The following is a 13738-nucleotide window of genomic DNA, read 5'->3' on the forward strand; positions in this document are numbered from 1 at the left end:
AGTCTACGAAATAGTAACCAATTTTGAAGTATTTTCTTTGACAGGAATTGTTACCATACAGCTCTGTTTAGACAAACTTTATGACTACCAAATATTCATTGTAATTAAGAACGAATTTTGACTAAATAATCGAAATATTCTGGTTGATATACTGATTAGGTAATTAAGTAATATTTCTTGTTGAAAGGTGAATGGCTTGGGGTTGTTATAAGCATTTTCACATGGAAAAAAAAAAATGTATGATATTGCATATATAGTTGTCTTGAAATACCACCACAGTGGTATCTTGTTGAAAGTAAGTTTATCTCCGTTAAGACCCTAATTTGAGAATGACGATGGTTCGGATCTCAAGCAATTTTATACTTTCATAATAAAAAGTTAAAACACATGGCAATACATAATTATTTTGGCTTAGACATCACCACAAGGACATTTAGTTGTAGGTAAGTGTTTCTTGGTGGGTCCTGGCTTGGGGATGACAATGTTTCAATTGAAAGACGACTGTACCACATCGATCCTGACAACCACAAAATTATCGATATCCATAACCTCCAAATTACGTCATCCCCAATCCCTACTCCTCGTCCCAAACAGAACTCGGCTTGAAATTAGGTCCAGTGACTGAAAGTGGGCTAGGCCTGGACGGTATGGTTTGTTCTGGCTTGGAGGTGACCCAAGCCCAATCTTGCTCATCCAATTAATTTAATTTTGGGACACTCTGCATCGAATTTCAACGATCCGAACAGTTTATTTTATAAGTTTTTATTATTAGATCATTTTTACAAAAATTCAATTCAATTCGAAATAATTTGCATATTTAATTATCACAATAAAAATTTCATTGTTTCTTGTAAAACAATGTGTTCATTAATTTCTTTGAACTCAATTAGATGTCTCAAATATCTTCGATTTGGCTAAAATTTTACAATGATGATCTAAAAAATGTGCAACTTGAAAAATAAACAATTTAAACTGTAAAAATATGATATAGTGTGAACCCCACAACTAATCATCATTTAAATAAATAGTAAGAATCACTTACCTTAAAGGTCTCTAGTATGTTAAATTGTTAGTATGAAGGCAGATGGGTGAAAATTAAACCACACGAAAATGCATAGACATGCATGAAAACACCATTTTAATTTAATTTAATTCGATCATGCAAGCACGAATTACAAAATAAAAAAACAATAAAAAATAAAAGTTGAAAGGAGGAGGAGATAAAGGTAATCCTTCATTTCTGGATCTGACGACTCCCACACCGACACGTGTTCAAGTCCGCTTTCCCTTTTGAACATTTCCAAAACTCCGCACAGCGCTACACCGGCTATTCGTACCCTCCCACCACCTATATATACCGCGCGCTTTCAAATCCACACATCTCAATTTTTCCAAAATTCCAAAAATGACCCCCAAGCTCACCGAGGCTTATGCCTGCGTCCCGTCAACGGAGCGAGGCCGTGGGATTCTGATCTCCGGCGACCCCAAGTCCGACAAGCTCCTCTACACCAATGGCAGATCCGTAATTATCATGAGCCTCCGGAACCCCCTCGACGTCGCCGTTTACGCCGAGCATGCCTACCCCGTCACCGTCGCTAGGTTCTCCCCCAACGGCGAGTGGATCGCGTCCGCCGACGTCTCCGGCACCGTCCGGATCTGGGGGACCCACAACGACTTCGTGTTGAAGAACGAGTTCAAGGTCCTTTCGGGTCGGATCGACGACCTCCAGTGGTCCCCCGACGGGTTGAGGATCGTTGCTTCCGGCGAGGGCAAAGGAAAATCCTTCGTTCGCGCGTTCATGTAAGCTTCGTCGTTTTGATTTTACAATTTACAATTTGCGAAATGGGTTTCTTTTTTGGTGGTTTTTCGGCATCTTGTGTTTGGTTAGCGAGAAAATTGATGGAAATTGAATTGATTGAATAGGTGGGATTCGGGCTCAACTGTTGGGGATTTTGATGGGCACTCGAAGCGAGTGTTAAGCTGCGCGTTTAAGCCGACGAGACCCTTTCGAATCGTTACTTGTGGGGAGGATTTCTTGGTGAATTTCTACGAAGGACCGCCTTTCAAATTCAAGCTGTCTCTCAGGTTTGTTCATTAGCATGATTTAACTCGAAATCTTATTGCTTTAATCACATTGTACTTTTGTATATCTGTCTGGGTGTTTTTGTTTGTGTTGCTTCCCTGACTCGATGTATTTTTCAAATTTTGGATGTTTAGGGATCATTCAAATTTCGTGAATTGTATAAGGTTCTCTCCAGATGGTAGTAAGTTTATCACTGTAAGCTCAGATAAAAGTGGTATTATTTATGATGGAAAGACTGCGGATAAGATCGGAGAGCTGTCCTCGGAAGATGGCCACAAAGGCAGTATTTATGCTCTTAGCTGGAGTCCTGATGGTAAACAGGTAGAACATGAGATGTTCATTTATTTACCCGGAATTTTACATAATTAGGCCTGACCAACTGTTATCTGCTTCACCGCATTATAAAGATCGCAACTTTGTGTCCTTTTATTTTCTCTGTTATAAATTTGTTTGTCTTGGTTCCTTGATTGAATGTGCTGATCGGTTCCATCTTAAATTTTAGGTTCTGACTGTGTCTGCCGACAAGTCGGCAAAAGTATGGGAGATGTCTGAGGATAATAATGGGAAGCTGAAGAAAACATTGCCCCCTCCTGGGTCAGGTGGAGTGGATGACATGCTAGTTGGGTGTCTATGGCAGAACGATCATATTGTTACAGTTTCTCTCGGAGGCTTCATTAGTATATTCTCAGCAAGCAACCTTGACAAAGCCCCTCTACTGATATCCGGACACATGAAGAATGTTACTTCATTAGCTGTTCTAAAGAGTGACCCGAAACTTGTGTTGTCTAGTAGCTATGATGGTCTTATTGTTAAATGGATTCAAGGTGCTGGATACGGCGGAAAGTTAAAAAGGAAGGAAAATTCTCAAATAAAGTGTTTAGCAGCTGTTGACGAAGAAATCGTTTCATGTGGATTTGACAATAAGGTGACTATAATTGTATACTCTTTTTAGTTTCATGCAATAAAATGGTATCTGCTTTGCATTTTATTCTATATGAAAACTGTTTTGCCCGATTCGGATTTTTGCCTTATCTCAGTTTCTTTCCTCTTGCATTTTTCTTTTTACTACCCAGGTTTGGAGAGTTCCTCTCCGCAGTGATCAGTGTGGAGATGCAGAGGCTATGGATATTGGAAGTCAGCCAAATGACATAAGCCTTGCGCTTCTATCTCCTGAACTTGCTTTGGTTTCAACTGATGCAGGAGTTGTCATGCTCCGTGGCACAAAAGTTTTATCAACTATAAACCTTGGGTTCACTGTGACTGCATGTACTATTTCACCAGATGGATGTGAAGCCATTGTTGGTGGGCAGGACGGTAAACTGCATATGTATTCTATAACAGGTGATACACTTAATGAAGAGGCAGTTTTGGAGAAGCATCGGGGACCCATTTCTGTCATCCGTTACTCTCCTGATGTTTCTATGTTTGCATCAGGAGACTTGAACCGAGAAGCTGTCGTCTGGGACCGTGCCTCTCGAGAGGTAGTGTGCACATTGTCCTCGGCCACTGTTTGTTTTCATCATTCTAATATTATTAAGTTACAACCATTGTTCGGGTATTATTGACATTTATGGTGAAAAAGGATAAAATAAGACATGTTTTTGTGTGTCTATGCATGCGTGTGTAGAAGTTTTAGATGTATGCATCAATCCCTTATCAGCTGATCTTCTTTGTTTATCCAAATTTAGTCAAATGCATGATTTTTAGGAGACATAAGTATGATACAGGCAAAGTGATCAAGTTCAACTGGTAAAATCTGTATCCAGTTCGTTCTTGTAGGCAAGTATATCTTTCTTGTGAGCACACTATTGACTGTGACATTTGAGTCTAGCTTATGAAATGATAGATGTGCATATTAAAATCTCAAATAAATGATTTCACATCTATTGCAATTTTTTTGCTGAGAACTTGGGAACTGGATCTGTTAAATTATGCCGTTGTGACGTGATGTTTCATCTAACGCTAAAACTACGTTCAGATAGATTATGTGGTAGCACACTGGAACTCAGAATGATTCCTGCCTATTGGCTATTGTTGGACTAATTACTCATTAATTAATGATACTATTTTTCATGCTTTTTATATGAAAGATTGTGCTTTATTTTCTTCCAGATCAAGCTTAAGAACATGCTGTACCATACTGCTCGAATAAACTGCCTTGCTTGGTCTCCTGATAGCACACTGGTTGCAACTGGATCTCTTGACACATGTGTTATCATATATGAAGTCGACAAGCCTCCAGCAAGCCGTGTAACCATTAAGGGTGCACACTTGGGTGGCGTCTACGGCATAACTTTCACTGATGAGGACACTGTGGTAAGCTCTGGCGAGGATGCATTTGTTCGTGTCTGGAGGTTGACTCCGCAATGAAGAAACACCGAGGGCTTCTTAGGGTCAAGGAAAGAATTAGAAAGATGGGAGGTTTTGCCGGATTTCATGGGTTTGCGAGTTTCCGAATGATGGAAGCATGAGAAAGGATATTTCCATGAATTGTAAAGTATCGAGACATAGTTTCTGTTGTCTGGTGTGTCACGAACGGCGTTTTTCATAGACAGATTGGCTGTCTTTTAACAGGGATTATGACCTTGCAGCTTGGAGTAGGTGGGTTTTAGTGAATCCGTTCTTTCTGGTTTTTGCGAGGAAAGTTTAAAGTGCTTAACTTTATGATGTAATATTTTTTTTATTTATGGAATTATATTTGTCATCAACTGTGTTCCGCAATGTGTTCTTTATTTTTTTAGAGGGATTGGATGGTGGCGAGTCTACCTTTGGGGGTCCCGAAGACTCATAGGCATTTCAGTCTCCCTCCTAGCCACTACCATGTATTCATCAAAGTTAAAAATTGAATTCGTGATGTGCCGTATAAAATACGAGCTTATAATTCGTCCCCAACAACTGGGTTACACCGTCGTGGTTGTTTGGCATTGTGTCCAAAATTGGGGAAATTCGCAACAATGGGGATTCAACAAATATTGACCTGAGATCTCCTTTCCGTTGGTCGATATAGGATGTTACATTTGAGGTGCCTAAGCAAATATAGGAAGCAACTCCTCCATTGTCGAAGAGAAGTGAGCAGAGGGACAAGGAAGGGCGGCCACCCCTTTTCTCGTCAGAAATTGCCACTGAGTGAGAATTCCGCCCCTTTAATCTTTTGACCCTGTTGGAATCTGGGTTTGCTTTTGGTTTGTAGAGGTGCACTGATGCTGTTGCGTTTAATTTTATTTATTTATTATTTTTTTTTTTTAAATACCCAAGCCGCTATGATCATTCTAGCAAGAATTGTGGTCATCTATAGAAGGTTTGCTACTGTGCGTCAGCAATATGCCGCCCATCAGCTGTAGAAAGTTGAAACTTAGATGGAGAAAACGAGAGAGAGAGCAATAGAGAAAGAAAATGACCAAGATAGAAAAGGATGATGGTTGTAGAGAACACATCAGTTGTAGAGAGTGGTTTTATTATTTTAAAGATGTAGATTCAATAAAATATTATAGTCTAATAAAGTGATTGATTTGATTTACATTAAAAAAATAATAATTTTAGAAGGAAAAAAACCTTCTTTTTTTTTATGTCAAATATATGTTGGGCCACATATTTTTTTTTACCAAAAAAAATAGTGTAAAAATGTAATGGGTTCCACCGGTGCCAACCTTATTCAAATATGCAAGGTCGGAAGATGTGAAAGCTATAAGATAGTGTATACACTTTTTATATTGGTTTTAGTATTATTAATTGTAACTTCTTTTGAAAATTAAACTAAAATAACATACACTATTTCTCTAATAGAACAAAATAAACACTATTTTTAGAATTATAGCAAAATAACCATAATATTTTTAAAACTGAACCAATATAACCCATACTATTTCTGAAACTATAGCAAAACAATTATACTATTTCTGAAATTGAACCAAAATAAGCACACTATTTCTTAAACTGAACCAAAATAATCACACTATTTTTGGAACTACTACAAAATAACCTACATTATTTTTGAAACTAAACCCAAATAGCCCACATTATTTTTGAAAATTAGGCCAGCATAATCTTCAGTATTTCTGGAAGAAAACAAAATAACCCATATTATTTTGAAATTAAACCAAAATAATCAACATTATTTCTATAATTGAACCAAAATAACCCATACTATTTTTGAAACTGCAACAAAATTACACCTATTTTGAAACTGAACCAAAATAATGAGTTTTAAAACTCGGAGATTTTCAGTCTTATGAGCCAAGATTTTCACTACGTTGTGTTTGGATAAGGATTTTGAAGAGCACTAACGAGTTTTAAATTATTTCTTTACTCTTCACAACAACTTAAACTTATTTCCCTGATAATATCATCTTGTTGGTAGATAATTAGCATTCTTGGGGTAGGTTGAGCATGCCTCGACTTCACAAGTCAGGTCATACGTCTCGTCGACATGTCCCTTTTGAATAATATATTCTAGTTTCAATATTGTTCCCTAGATATTGTTTTTTTTTTTTTTGTCAGGAATTACAATTGATTTGATACGGGAAATACAAAAGGAGACAAAAGGATGAGGCCACATGGAGAAAGATTGTTTGTCCTCTTATTTTTAATATTTTTTCGTGTCTTTTTGTTTTGTATGATCATGATTAAGTTACGTTAATATTTTATATATTTTTTTATAAAAATAATAAAATAAAATAAATAATAATATAAAATATTAACATATATAAGAACACATAAAGATACCAAAAGTGGAAGGTAGACCATCTTTGTCAGGACACAGACGGCCAAACCCAGACAAAAGATAGAAAATAAAGGCGATTTGACCCAAAAAAAAAGAAGATAAAAAAACAAAAGATGAGTAAACCCACGTGAAAAAGAAAACAAATGTACAAACTGCAAACAGATACATGGACACAACCAAACAAATATTTAATGGGAGTGTGACCCCGATAAACGTCACGCAGTTCAAAGCCTAATGGAAAAGTTCAACTTTTTGATGTAATAGACTGACTGAATGAGACTTCCGTCAGCGGCATTGGCTGGAAAAAAGAAAAATTAGTGTTGAAATGTGGGCTTCTTTATTATTGATGAAACTTTAGCTTTTATTCTTATTATATTGTATTTTGTTCTTTTTATTAAATTTCAGGCTTTTTAAATTAAATAAAGTTAGATTTTTTAATCAAAATGGTCATTGAGATTTGCATAATACATTACTTTAGTCATTGAGATTGAAAATCAATAGAAATGATTCCTGAGATCATCCACCATACTTCTAGACGAGACAAGGAGAATAGTAACTTTTAGACGGCTAGCTCGCTGTTGTTTGGCCGAAAAATGGCTCGAAAGTAACTGCCTTGGTCTCGAGTTAGCTACTTTCAAGACATTTTTCAACCAAACCACAACGAGTTAGCCATCAAGAAAGGTATCATTATCTTTGTCTCTTCAAGAAGTATGATTTTCGTTTTTGAATCACTCGATTTCGTTGAGTATTGAAGAAGTTATGAATGTTTAAATTTTATCCAGTTTATGGCGAGTTTTCCAGTTTTCCTACGGACTAGTCACCTTTCAAGCTATTTTCTGGCCATCTCCGGCGACCATTGGGCTTCCAGATGGGTATAATCTTGTTCTACACTTTCCTATCTTCATTTTGATATATTATAGGTCGAATTTGGTTAAGAAACGATTGAGTTACGAAGCTTTGAAAATTGCCCAAATTTTCAACCAAGAGCTACGGGACACTTAACGGAGTTTTTAAAGGAATGACCAAAATAATGGATAGTGGACAATCCATTTCTATTGATTTAATCTCAGAAACCAAAGTGATGTATTATGCGACTATTTTACCTAAAAAGCCATAAAGTTGTAAGATGACTTTGTGTCAAAATAAACTCATCTCAAGCCATTTTCATTAAAACTCCCCTCTATCAATTAGGATTTGTATTTTCATCGTTTCGGTCATTTAAAGATTCTCGTTTTCAAATATGATAGGAGATAAAAATATACGTTGCAAGTATTTAAACAATGCTGGCTTCTAGAAACCAACATGAAAATAAGAGTGCGGGTACAAAATAACACTATTAACGGTACTGTGAAGCACAACCATGGAAAAAGCAAGGATATAAAAAATTACGCCATGGAGCCGTCGTTAACGGCAATATGTGATATAAAAAAGTTACAGTCTATAATTCATCGTAGTTCATCGTGCATCAATCTCTTTACAGGTTCCTCGGCCTTGTGAGCAGCGTTGTCGTAGACCTGGGCATGATTTGCGACATCTTCAACAGCTCCAGGTCTAAGTTTTGCTCGCCCAACCATACCGGCCTTAATGGCAGATGTGACCTGCCTCAGCAATGTCAATAGACCAATACACTTTGAAACGACATAAAGAACAGCTAAAGAAAACAAGAAGAATCCTAGCACGAGTATCACCCTGTCCAGATAAAATTCGATGTTAGAATCTGCAGATGTTACATGATAGTTCTACAACGTCTATTTTTAACTTCTCGCACAGGGTATTTTGTGTTTAAAAACAAAAGTCTCGCACCGAGTATTTTGTTAGACCATGATTGGGAATTGTATTTTGTTAGACCATGATTGGGAATTGTTTGATCGTCCTTCTCCGAAGAAGAGGCGAAACATAATCTGAACCTAGAAAAGAGAGTTGAGGTTGGAACGAGTGTATAACGTCCCCTTTTATTTCTCACACCGATTATTTCGTTAGATCTACGTACATGTTTTTAAACATAAAAACATAATAAATGTGAAATCCACATGTCATTCTTTACTTCTTACACATTTATATAAAAAAATATATATAAATGCAAACCTAAAAAATATTGGACTAGAATTGATAGGGGCCGCGCGAACGCAGGCCCCCACTAACACAAATTATGACGCTGGCTCTCCCGCTTGGGGAGACCATACGAGAGCACCCCTCCTAAGTGCAATAGAGGTCACAAACCTATGACATGGGCCTTCTTGATCGCCCATTGACCCCGTCCAGGTAAGTGCTTTCCATTTTACCTTTCCTTCCATTTTATATCCTCTACCCGCCGCATCCCCCGGCGCTGCGTCGATGTGGGAAAAGAGGGCATCCCTTGATTATAACTTTCAAGTTTCAATGCTACCAATGACATGGCACAATTTTTTTTTCATTTTTTATAGTTTTTAATCTAAACTTTTACTAAGGAAAAATATGACAAAAGTGGTTTTTAATTCAAAACCTCAAGCAAATATTCAAGTTGTAAATGATGATTTGATTTCTTGAGAGTTAGTCATTTATTTTGCAAGAGGATGTCTTGAGTTCAAACTTAACAGACAAAGTTACGTTGAACCACATAAATCTAAGAACATAGTTTGTTCTCAAAAGCTAGTGATGTTGAGAATGGATGAATATTCAAACTTAGAAATTCTCCGAACATTAAAAGAGAAATGCCACTAAACAAGATAATGATGTTTATGTTGCAGCCAATTCGTATAAAGAAAGACTTTTCCATCTCAAAAATTAGTATGTGAAGTTTGTGTTAAAATTTCCAAATTTTATCCTCCAATCATGATTTACTAATAGATTTGCCTTTTTTCAATAACATGGAAGAAAAAGAGAAAAAAAACACTAAAGAACTAGTCTAACTCTAGCAGGTTCAAAACATTCATCGAAAAAAGTTTGAACTAAACACGAAAGAGGTTCCACAAGCTCTTGAAAATCTACCTCGCTACTTAAACCCAACAATAGCTCTAGAAAACTAGCAAAAAAATGTCAAAATTTGAGAATTAAAATAATTTATAGAGAAATAAATCATATACGGGAAAAGAAATTCAAGATGCTGCCATTTTTACTCCCAGAACTCTTGCAGCTGCTTCTCTTCACCTTCTCATTTTTTACCACCCTTCTTCCCTTGGGAAGCTTAGAATTTACACTTTCCTGAGATTCTGGAGTTATACACACAATGTCCGAAGACTCCATCTCCGTCACGCCCGAAACCCGTTCACTAACGCTCACTATATGATCTAAGTGAACAACATCAACTTTCCTTTTTCTGGAGGGGCCATTGTCGAGAACTTTTACCTTCATGCCCAAAGCTTCCACCTCAGGAGCTGCATTCGAAGTTTGTTTAGTGTTTTCGCTACCTGTTTGATCCGAGCGAATCTCATTTTTCCGCTTCTTGAAAGGATTGCTGAGAGGAACCTTCAATGGGATGGTCTTGGGTGCCATTGCCCCTTCCATTGTTCCATTATTTTTCGACTGCACAATCAGCTTTGCTAGTGCTGCAACTTCATCCAAACACGCGTTTTCATCTAAAACTGGATTCCGCATTTCTGTAGAACAAAATTGTAGCACCGCAAAACATAGGCGTTATGCACTAAAATTTCCACAAGCAGATATAAGATGCATGTAGGCGCATTGAATGCGGAGAAACTTCAGCAAAACTTGCCTGTTTGCCTTGTACTATCTTTCTGACTTTTAAGGGAGGGAAAGGACACAAAACAGCTAACTTCTGCAGATACAACCGCAGTCGCAGTTCTCTGGGTTTGATCAAAATTTCTATTTTTGATAGGATCTGGATGATGTATCCAAGCGGGGAAGTGATCAAAGGCCTCCATATTTATGGGGTCCAACTTTCCTTCAGCAATTGCAGTAGCTACTGATGAAGGCATTTCTCTAGTTCAATTTGTAATTGGTCAAGGAAAAGAAATGTAGATATTGTAAGAAATGTTAAAACCCAAAAATGAAAAGAGAAAATAACACAAGGATACGGTCCAAGGAAATCGAGTTCTCCACCTAGAGACTGCACAAGCCTTTGTGGAATTGGTTTCATATGTTTGACCTTTTTCTTGTCAGCGTCGTATCTACATCAAAGTATAGAAAGCCAGCGGGAGTCACTAATTGAACCAAATAGAAAAGGTCGGAATATTTATTACTTAGTATGCAAGTCTCAGATTGGTCACATTTGAGCATGCTGAAAAACTGCAACAGCTTCTCTGAAACATTTGGGGTAATCTTCAGCCATTTGACTGCCCTTCTGCGATTTAAGAGCCGATAAAGCCTGCAAGAATGCCACCATGAAATGAAGCATAAGGCATCATGGAAAGCTCTAACAGAGTAGAAAAATCAATTATAAGCGTAGGATTGTCGAAGATGTGTACACCATACTTACACGATCTAAGTTGCGATACTTAGCAACCAAGGCATAAGCTTTTGCAATCCCAATTCCATGAACAGACGGAAGGAAATCACAGCCAGCCAAAACACACATGCCTGCAAAAAATGCCAGATCAAAAACTAGTCCACTTCATACTTTCAAAGTACTTTTTACAGCCAAGACACACATTTTGTTACTGTTTCAGATTATAGCTTAGGGATGAGGTAGCTCCAAAGATATTTTCGTTAAAACGTATGCAGATAGAAAAAAAATAATACTTCATTGTCAACTTGTACTAACCTGTGAACAATTCCTGATCAAAATTTTGGAACGAAGGTGTACAACTCCCTGGATTAAAAACATTCTCCAGCACTATCTCTTCGCCATTACCATAGTGGTCCATCTTGCAGACAATCTGTTTGCAACCAGTGCAAATCAAAACAAACAAAACGCCAGCTAGTTCAATAACATGCGATTGAAAAGAAGTCAGTCGGAGAGTCAACCTCCATCTGCACCATATCAAAGGTTTATGGAAGGTCTTACAGCTTGGCAACCATATGCCACAAGATCACTGTCCTCTGTAATCACGGCAGCAATTCCACCCTTTTCTGCTTCGAGACTGCACAGGTATGCTAGCTGTGCATCAGCCTCATATGGAGCTACTACAAATTCAACTTTCTCTGATCTCAGAACCTGAAAGGCCAATAGTGTACAATAGTATTCAGGAACTCGGGGTTAGGTTTGAATCCAATAACAAAAGGTAAAGGCAAAGGAGCTGGTATGCCGATTTAACTAGAACTTTATAGAAAGTAAGATGCAATGATAATATGAACAGAATGGCCTGAACATGAACATGCATCAAGTAAATTACCTGTATCAGTTGATGTGCCATTGCTGGTGTTACACTCACTGCTCTCTACGAATGAAGAAACCAACGCAGTAGATAAATCAGATAGAAGATACGAATTTTAGAACTAGCAATACTGAATATTCACGATAAGTACTCAACGTAATGGGGAGAAACTAGATCTTTTAATAGAACCTGGGTCCGATTTTGAACAACATTCTATGCCTACCATGTTTCTCAACATCCTGTGAGAGTCATGAGTCGATAAACACAAACATTGTTTAAATCAAGTTGCATCCATTGTAAGGATGGAGATGCTTATAAATAAGGAGAGCACAACATAATTGTAATCTCCAAAACTAAGCAATGAGTACAGACATGGGTCAAAAAGTAATACATGAGTAATGTGTTCAGCTCAAAGTTTACGCATTTAATGATTTTTCGATGTAATGTGTAGATATGCAACACACTTCTTGAACAAACTTAAGTACCTGGAAGAGCTCAGTGGCAGCTCTAATATCCCCTTCTTTATATTTTGCCATTGCCAAATCACGATTAGTCTTCCGTCTCCTGAATCAGCAACAAGGTTGTGCATTAAGAACACAAACACAATGTCAACACAAAATTTATAAAAAGAGGGACTAAAAACAAAATGGCTAATGGCTATCTTCGAAATGAAGTAAACATGCCTGTGGCGCTCGTGCTCAGTGGTGGCCTTACAAGGTACATTGCCGCCATCAAAAACCACCACCGGGGTTATCTTGTGGTGGCGGAGCATATTTATCCGGTGCATAAAGTAGTCAATGTACTTCAGTTTCCTTTCGCTATTCGAATTCATACACAGCTCCAAACTACATGAATATGCTGCCCAACACAAAATCGAAACTTAAAAATCACAAATAGATTAAAAATAAAAATCCCATCTCCCAACTGACTCAAAAACCAAATAAAACCAGCAAAGAAAAGATTTTGACAGAATAAAAGGTGGCATTTTCTTTACCCCCTTTGTGAAGCCATGAATATGCATCAATACCCACCTGCAATCCCAAAGCACTCAAATTTAAGCTTGAAAAATCAAATGGAATAATTTTCAGAGAAATCCCAAATCAAAAATTTTGAAATTTAGCTGAGAATAATTATAGAAAAAGAAAAAGAAATGGGGATTGAAATTTACCCGCTTTCCGGCATACTTTTTTATATGAATGGGCGCAATGAAAGGCTTCAAGAATCTGAGAAGATCTTTGATGCCCATCTGCTTGCTCCTCCTTCCTCCGCCGCTGCCGTCGCTTCTGGGTTTTGGGTTTTTCTTTTTTCCAATTTAGTTGTTTTTTATTTATGAAAAATGAAAAAAAACGAAGAGCTTGATGTTGGAGAAAACGGCGGGAAGAGGAGCAAATGTCAAAGTAAGGAGGCAGCGATACAAAATTGCAGATGACAGCTCCACCAACAGGTGTGTTAATAGGGGATTATTACAGACCAATGAGAGAGGGCCACGTTGCCCTGTTGATGGAGGGAAAGTTGTGGATGCTGATGTGGCGGAATAGGATTGGCTGATTGATTTTGGTTGTCTAAACGGGCGGGTAATACGCTGTCGGTTGTTGTTTATTTTACCGCTTAATTTGGTTGAAAATTCCCGCGCTTTTTTTAAAGTAATTTTTTAAGGGCCTCTTACGGGCTTAGACTTACATA

The 13738-nt window shown here is 37.6% G+C and overlaps 2 protein-coding genes and 1 non-coding gene across 3 annotated transcripts; 1 reads left to right on the forward strand and 2 right to left on the reverse strand.

Annotated features, from left to right (window-relative positions):
* Positions 1-1345: 1345 nt before the first annotated feature.
* LOC103950590 (actin-interacting protein 1-2) lies at positions 1346-4791 on the forward strand. Its single transcript, XM_009361821.2, has 6 exons — positions 1346-1800; positions 1924-2085; positions 2218-2404; positions 2586-3008; positions 3157-3564; positions 4196-4791. The coding sequence occupies exons 1-6, from the start codon at positions 1406-1408 to the stop codon at positions 4451-4453; spliced, it is 1833 nt and encodes a 610-aa protein (XP_009360096.2). The 5' UTR covers positions 1346-1405; the 3' UTR covers positions 4454-4791.
* Positions 4792-8912: 4121 nt separating this feature from the next.
* On the reverse strand, positions 8913-9073 carry LOC125479059. The gene has a single exon (XR_007259768.1). It is a non-coding gene; the product is annotated as a U1 spliceosomal RNA (small nuclear RNA).
* A 637-nt stretch (positions 9074-9710) lies between these two features.
* LOC103950591 (exonuclease 1) lies at positions 9711-13462 on the reverse strand. Its single transcript, XM_009361822.3, has 12 exons — positions 13224-13462; positions 13050-13086; positions 12739-12913; positions 12541-12619; positions 12074-12118; positions 11746-11895; positions 11503-11617; positions 11218-11318; positions 11009-11106; positions 10817-10909; positions 10495-10721; positions 9711-10378 (listed from the first exon to the last, which is right to left on the reverse strand). The coding sequence occupies exons 1-12, from the start codon at positions 13299-13301 to the stop codon at positions 9858-9860; spliced, it is 1719 nt and encodes a 572-aa protein (XP_009360097.3). The 5' UTR covers positions 13302-13462; the 3' UTR covers positions 9711-9857.
* Positions 13463-13738: the final 276 nt, after the last annotated feature.

Source organism: the organism of the source record quoted next, unplaced genomic scaffold (assembly GCF_019419815.1).
Source record: "Pyrus x bretschneideri cultivar Hongxiangsu unplaced genomic scaffold, Pyrus_bretschneideri_v1 Contig27, whole genome shotgun sequence".
Lineage (NCBI taxonomy): Eukaryota > Viridiplantae > Streptophyta > Magnoliopsida > Rosales > Rosaceae > Pyrus > Pyrus x bretschneideri.

Coding starts and splice junctions, on each gene's coding strand:
- LOC103950590 (XM_009361821.2), top strand. CDS start 1,406: ATGACCCCCAAGCTCACCGAGGCTTATGCCTGCGTCCCGTCAACGGAG. Junction 3,009..3,156: donor CATGTGGATTTGACAATAAG/GTGACTATAATT, acceptor TTTACTACCCAG/GTTTGGAGAGTTCCTCTCCG. Junction 3,565..4,195: donor GGGACCGTGCCTCTCGAGAG/GTAGTGTGCACA, acceptor ATTTTCTTCCAG/ATCAAGCTTAAGAACATGCT.
- LOC103950591 (XM_009361822.3), bottom strand. CDS start 13,301: ATGGGCATCAAAGATCTTCTCAGATTCTTGAAGCCTTTCATTGCGCCC. Junction 11,107..11,217: donor AGTATCGCAACTTAGATCGT/GTAAGTATGGTG, acceptor GCATTCTTGCAG/GCTTTATCGGCTCTTAAATC. Junction 10,722..10,816: donor GAACTCGATTTCCTTGGACC/GTATCCTTGTGT, acceptor AAATTGAACTAG/AGAAATGCCTTCATCAGTAG.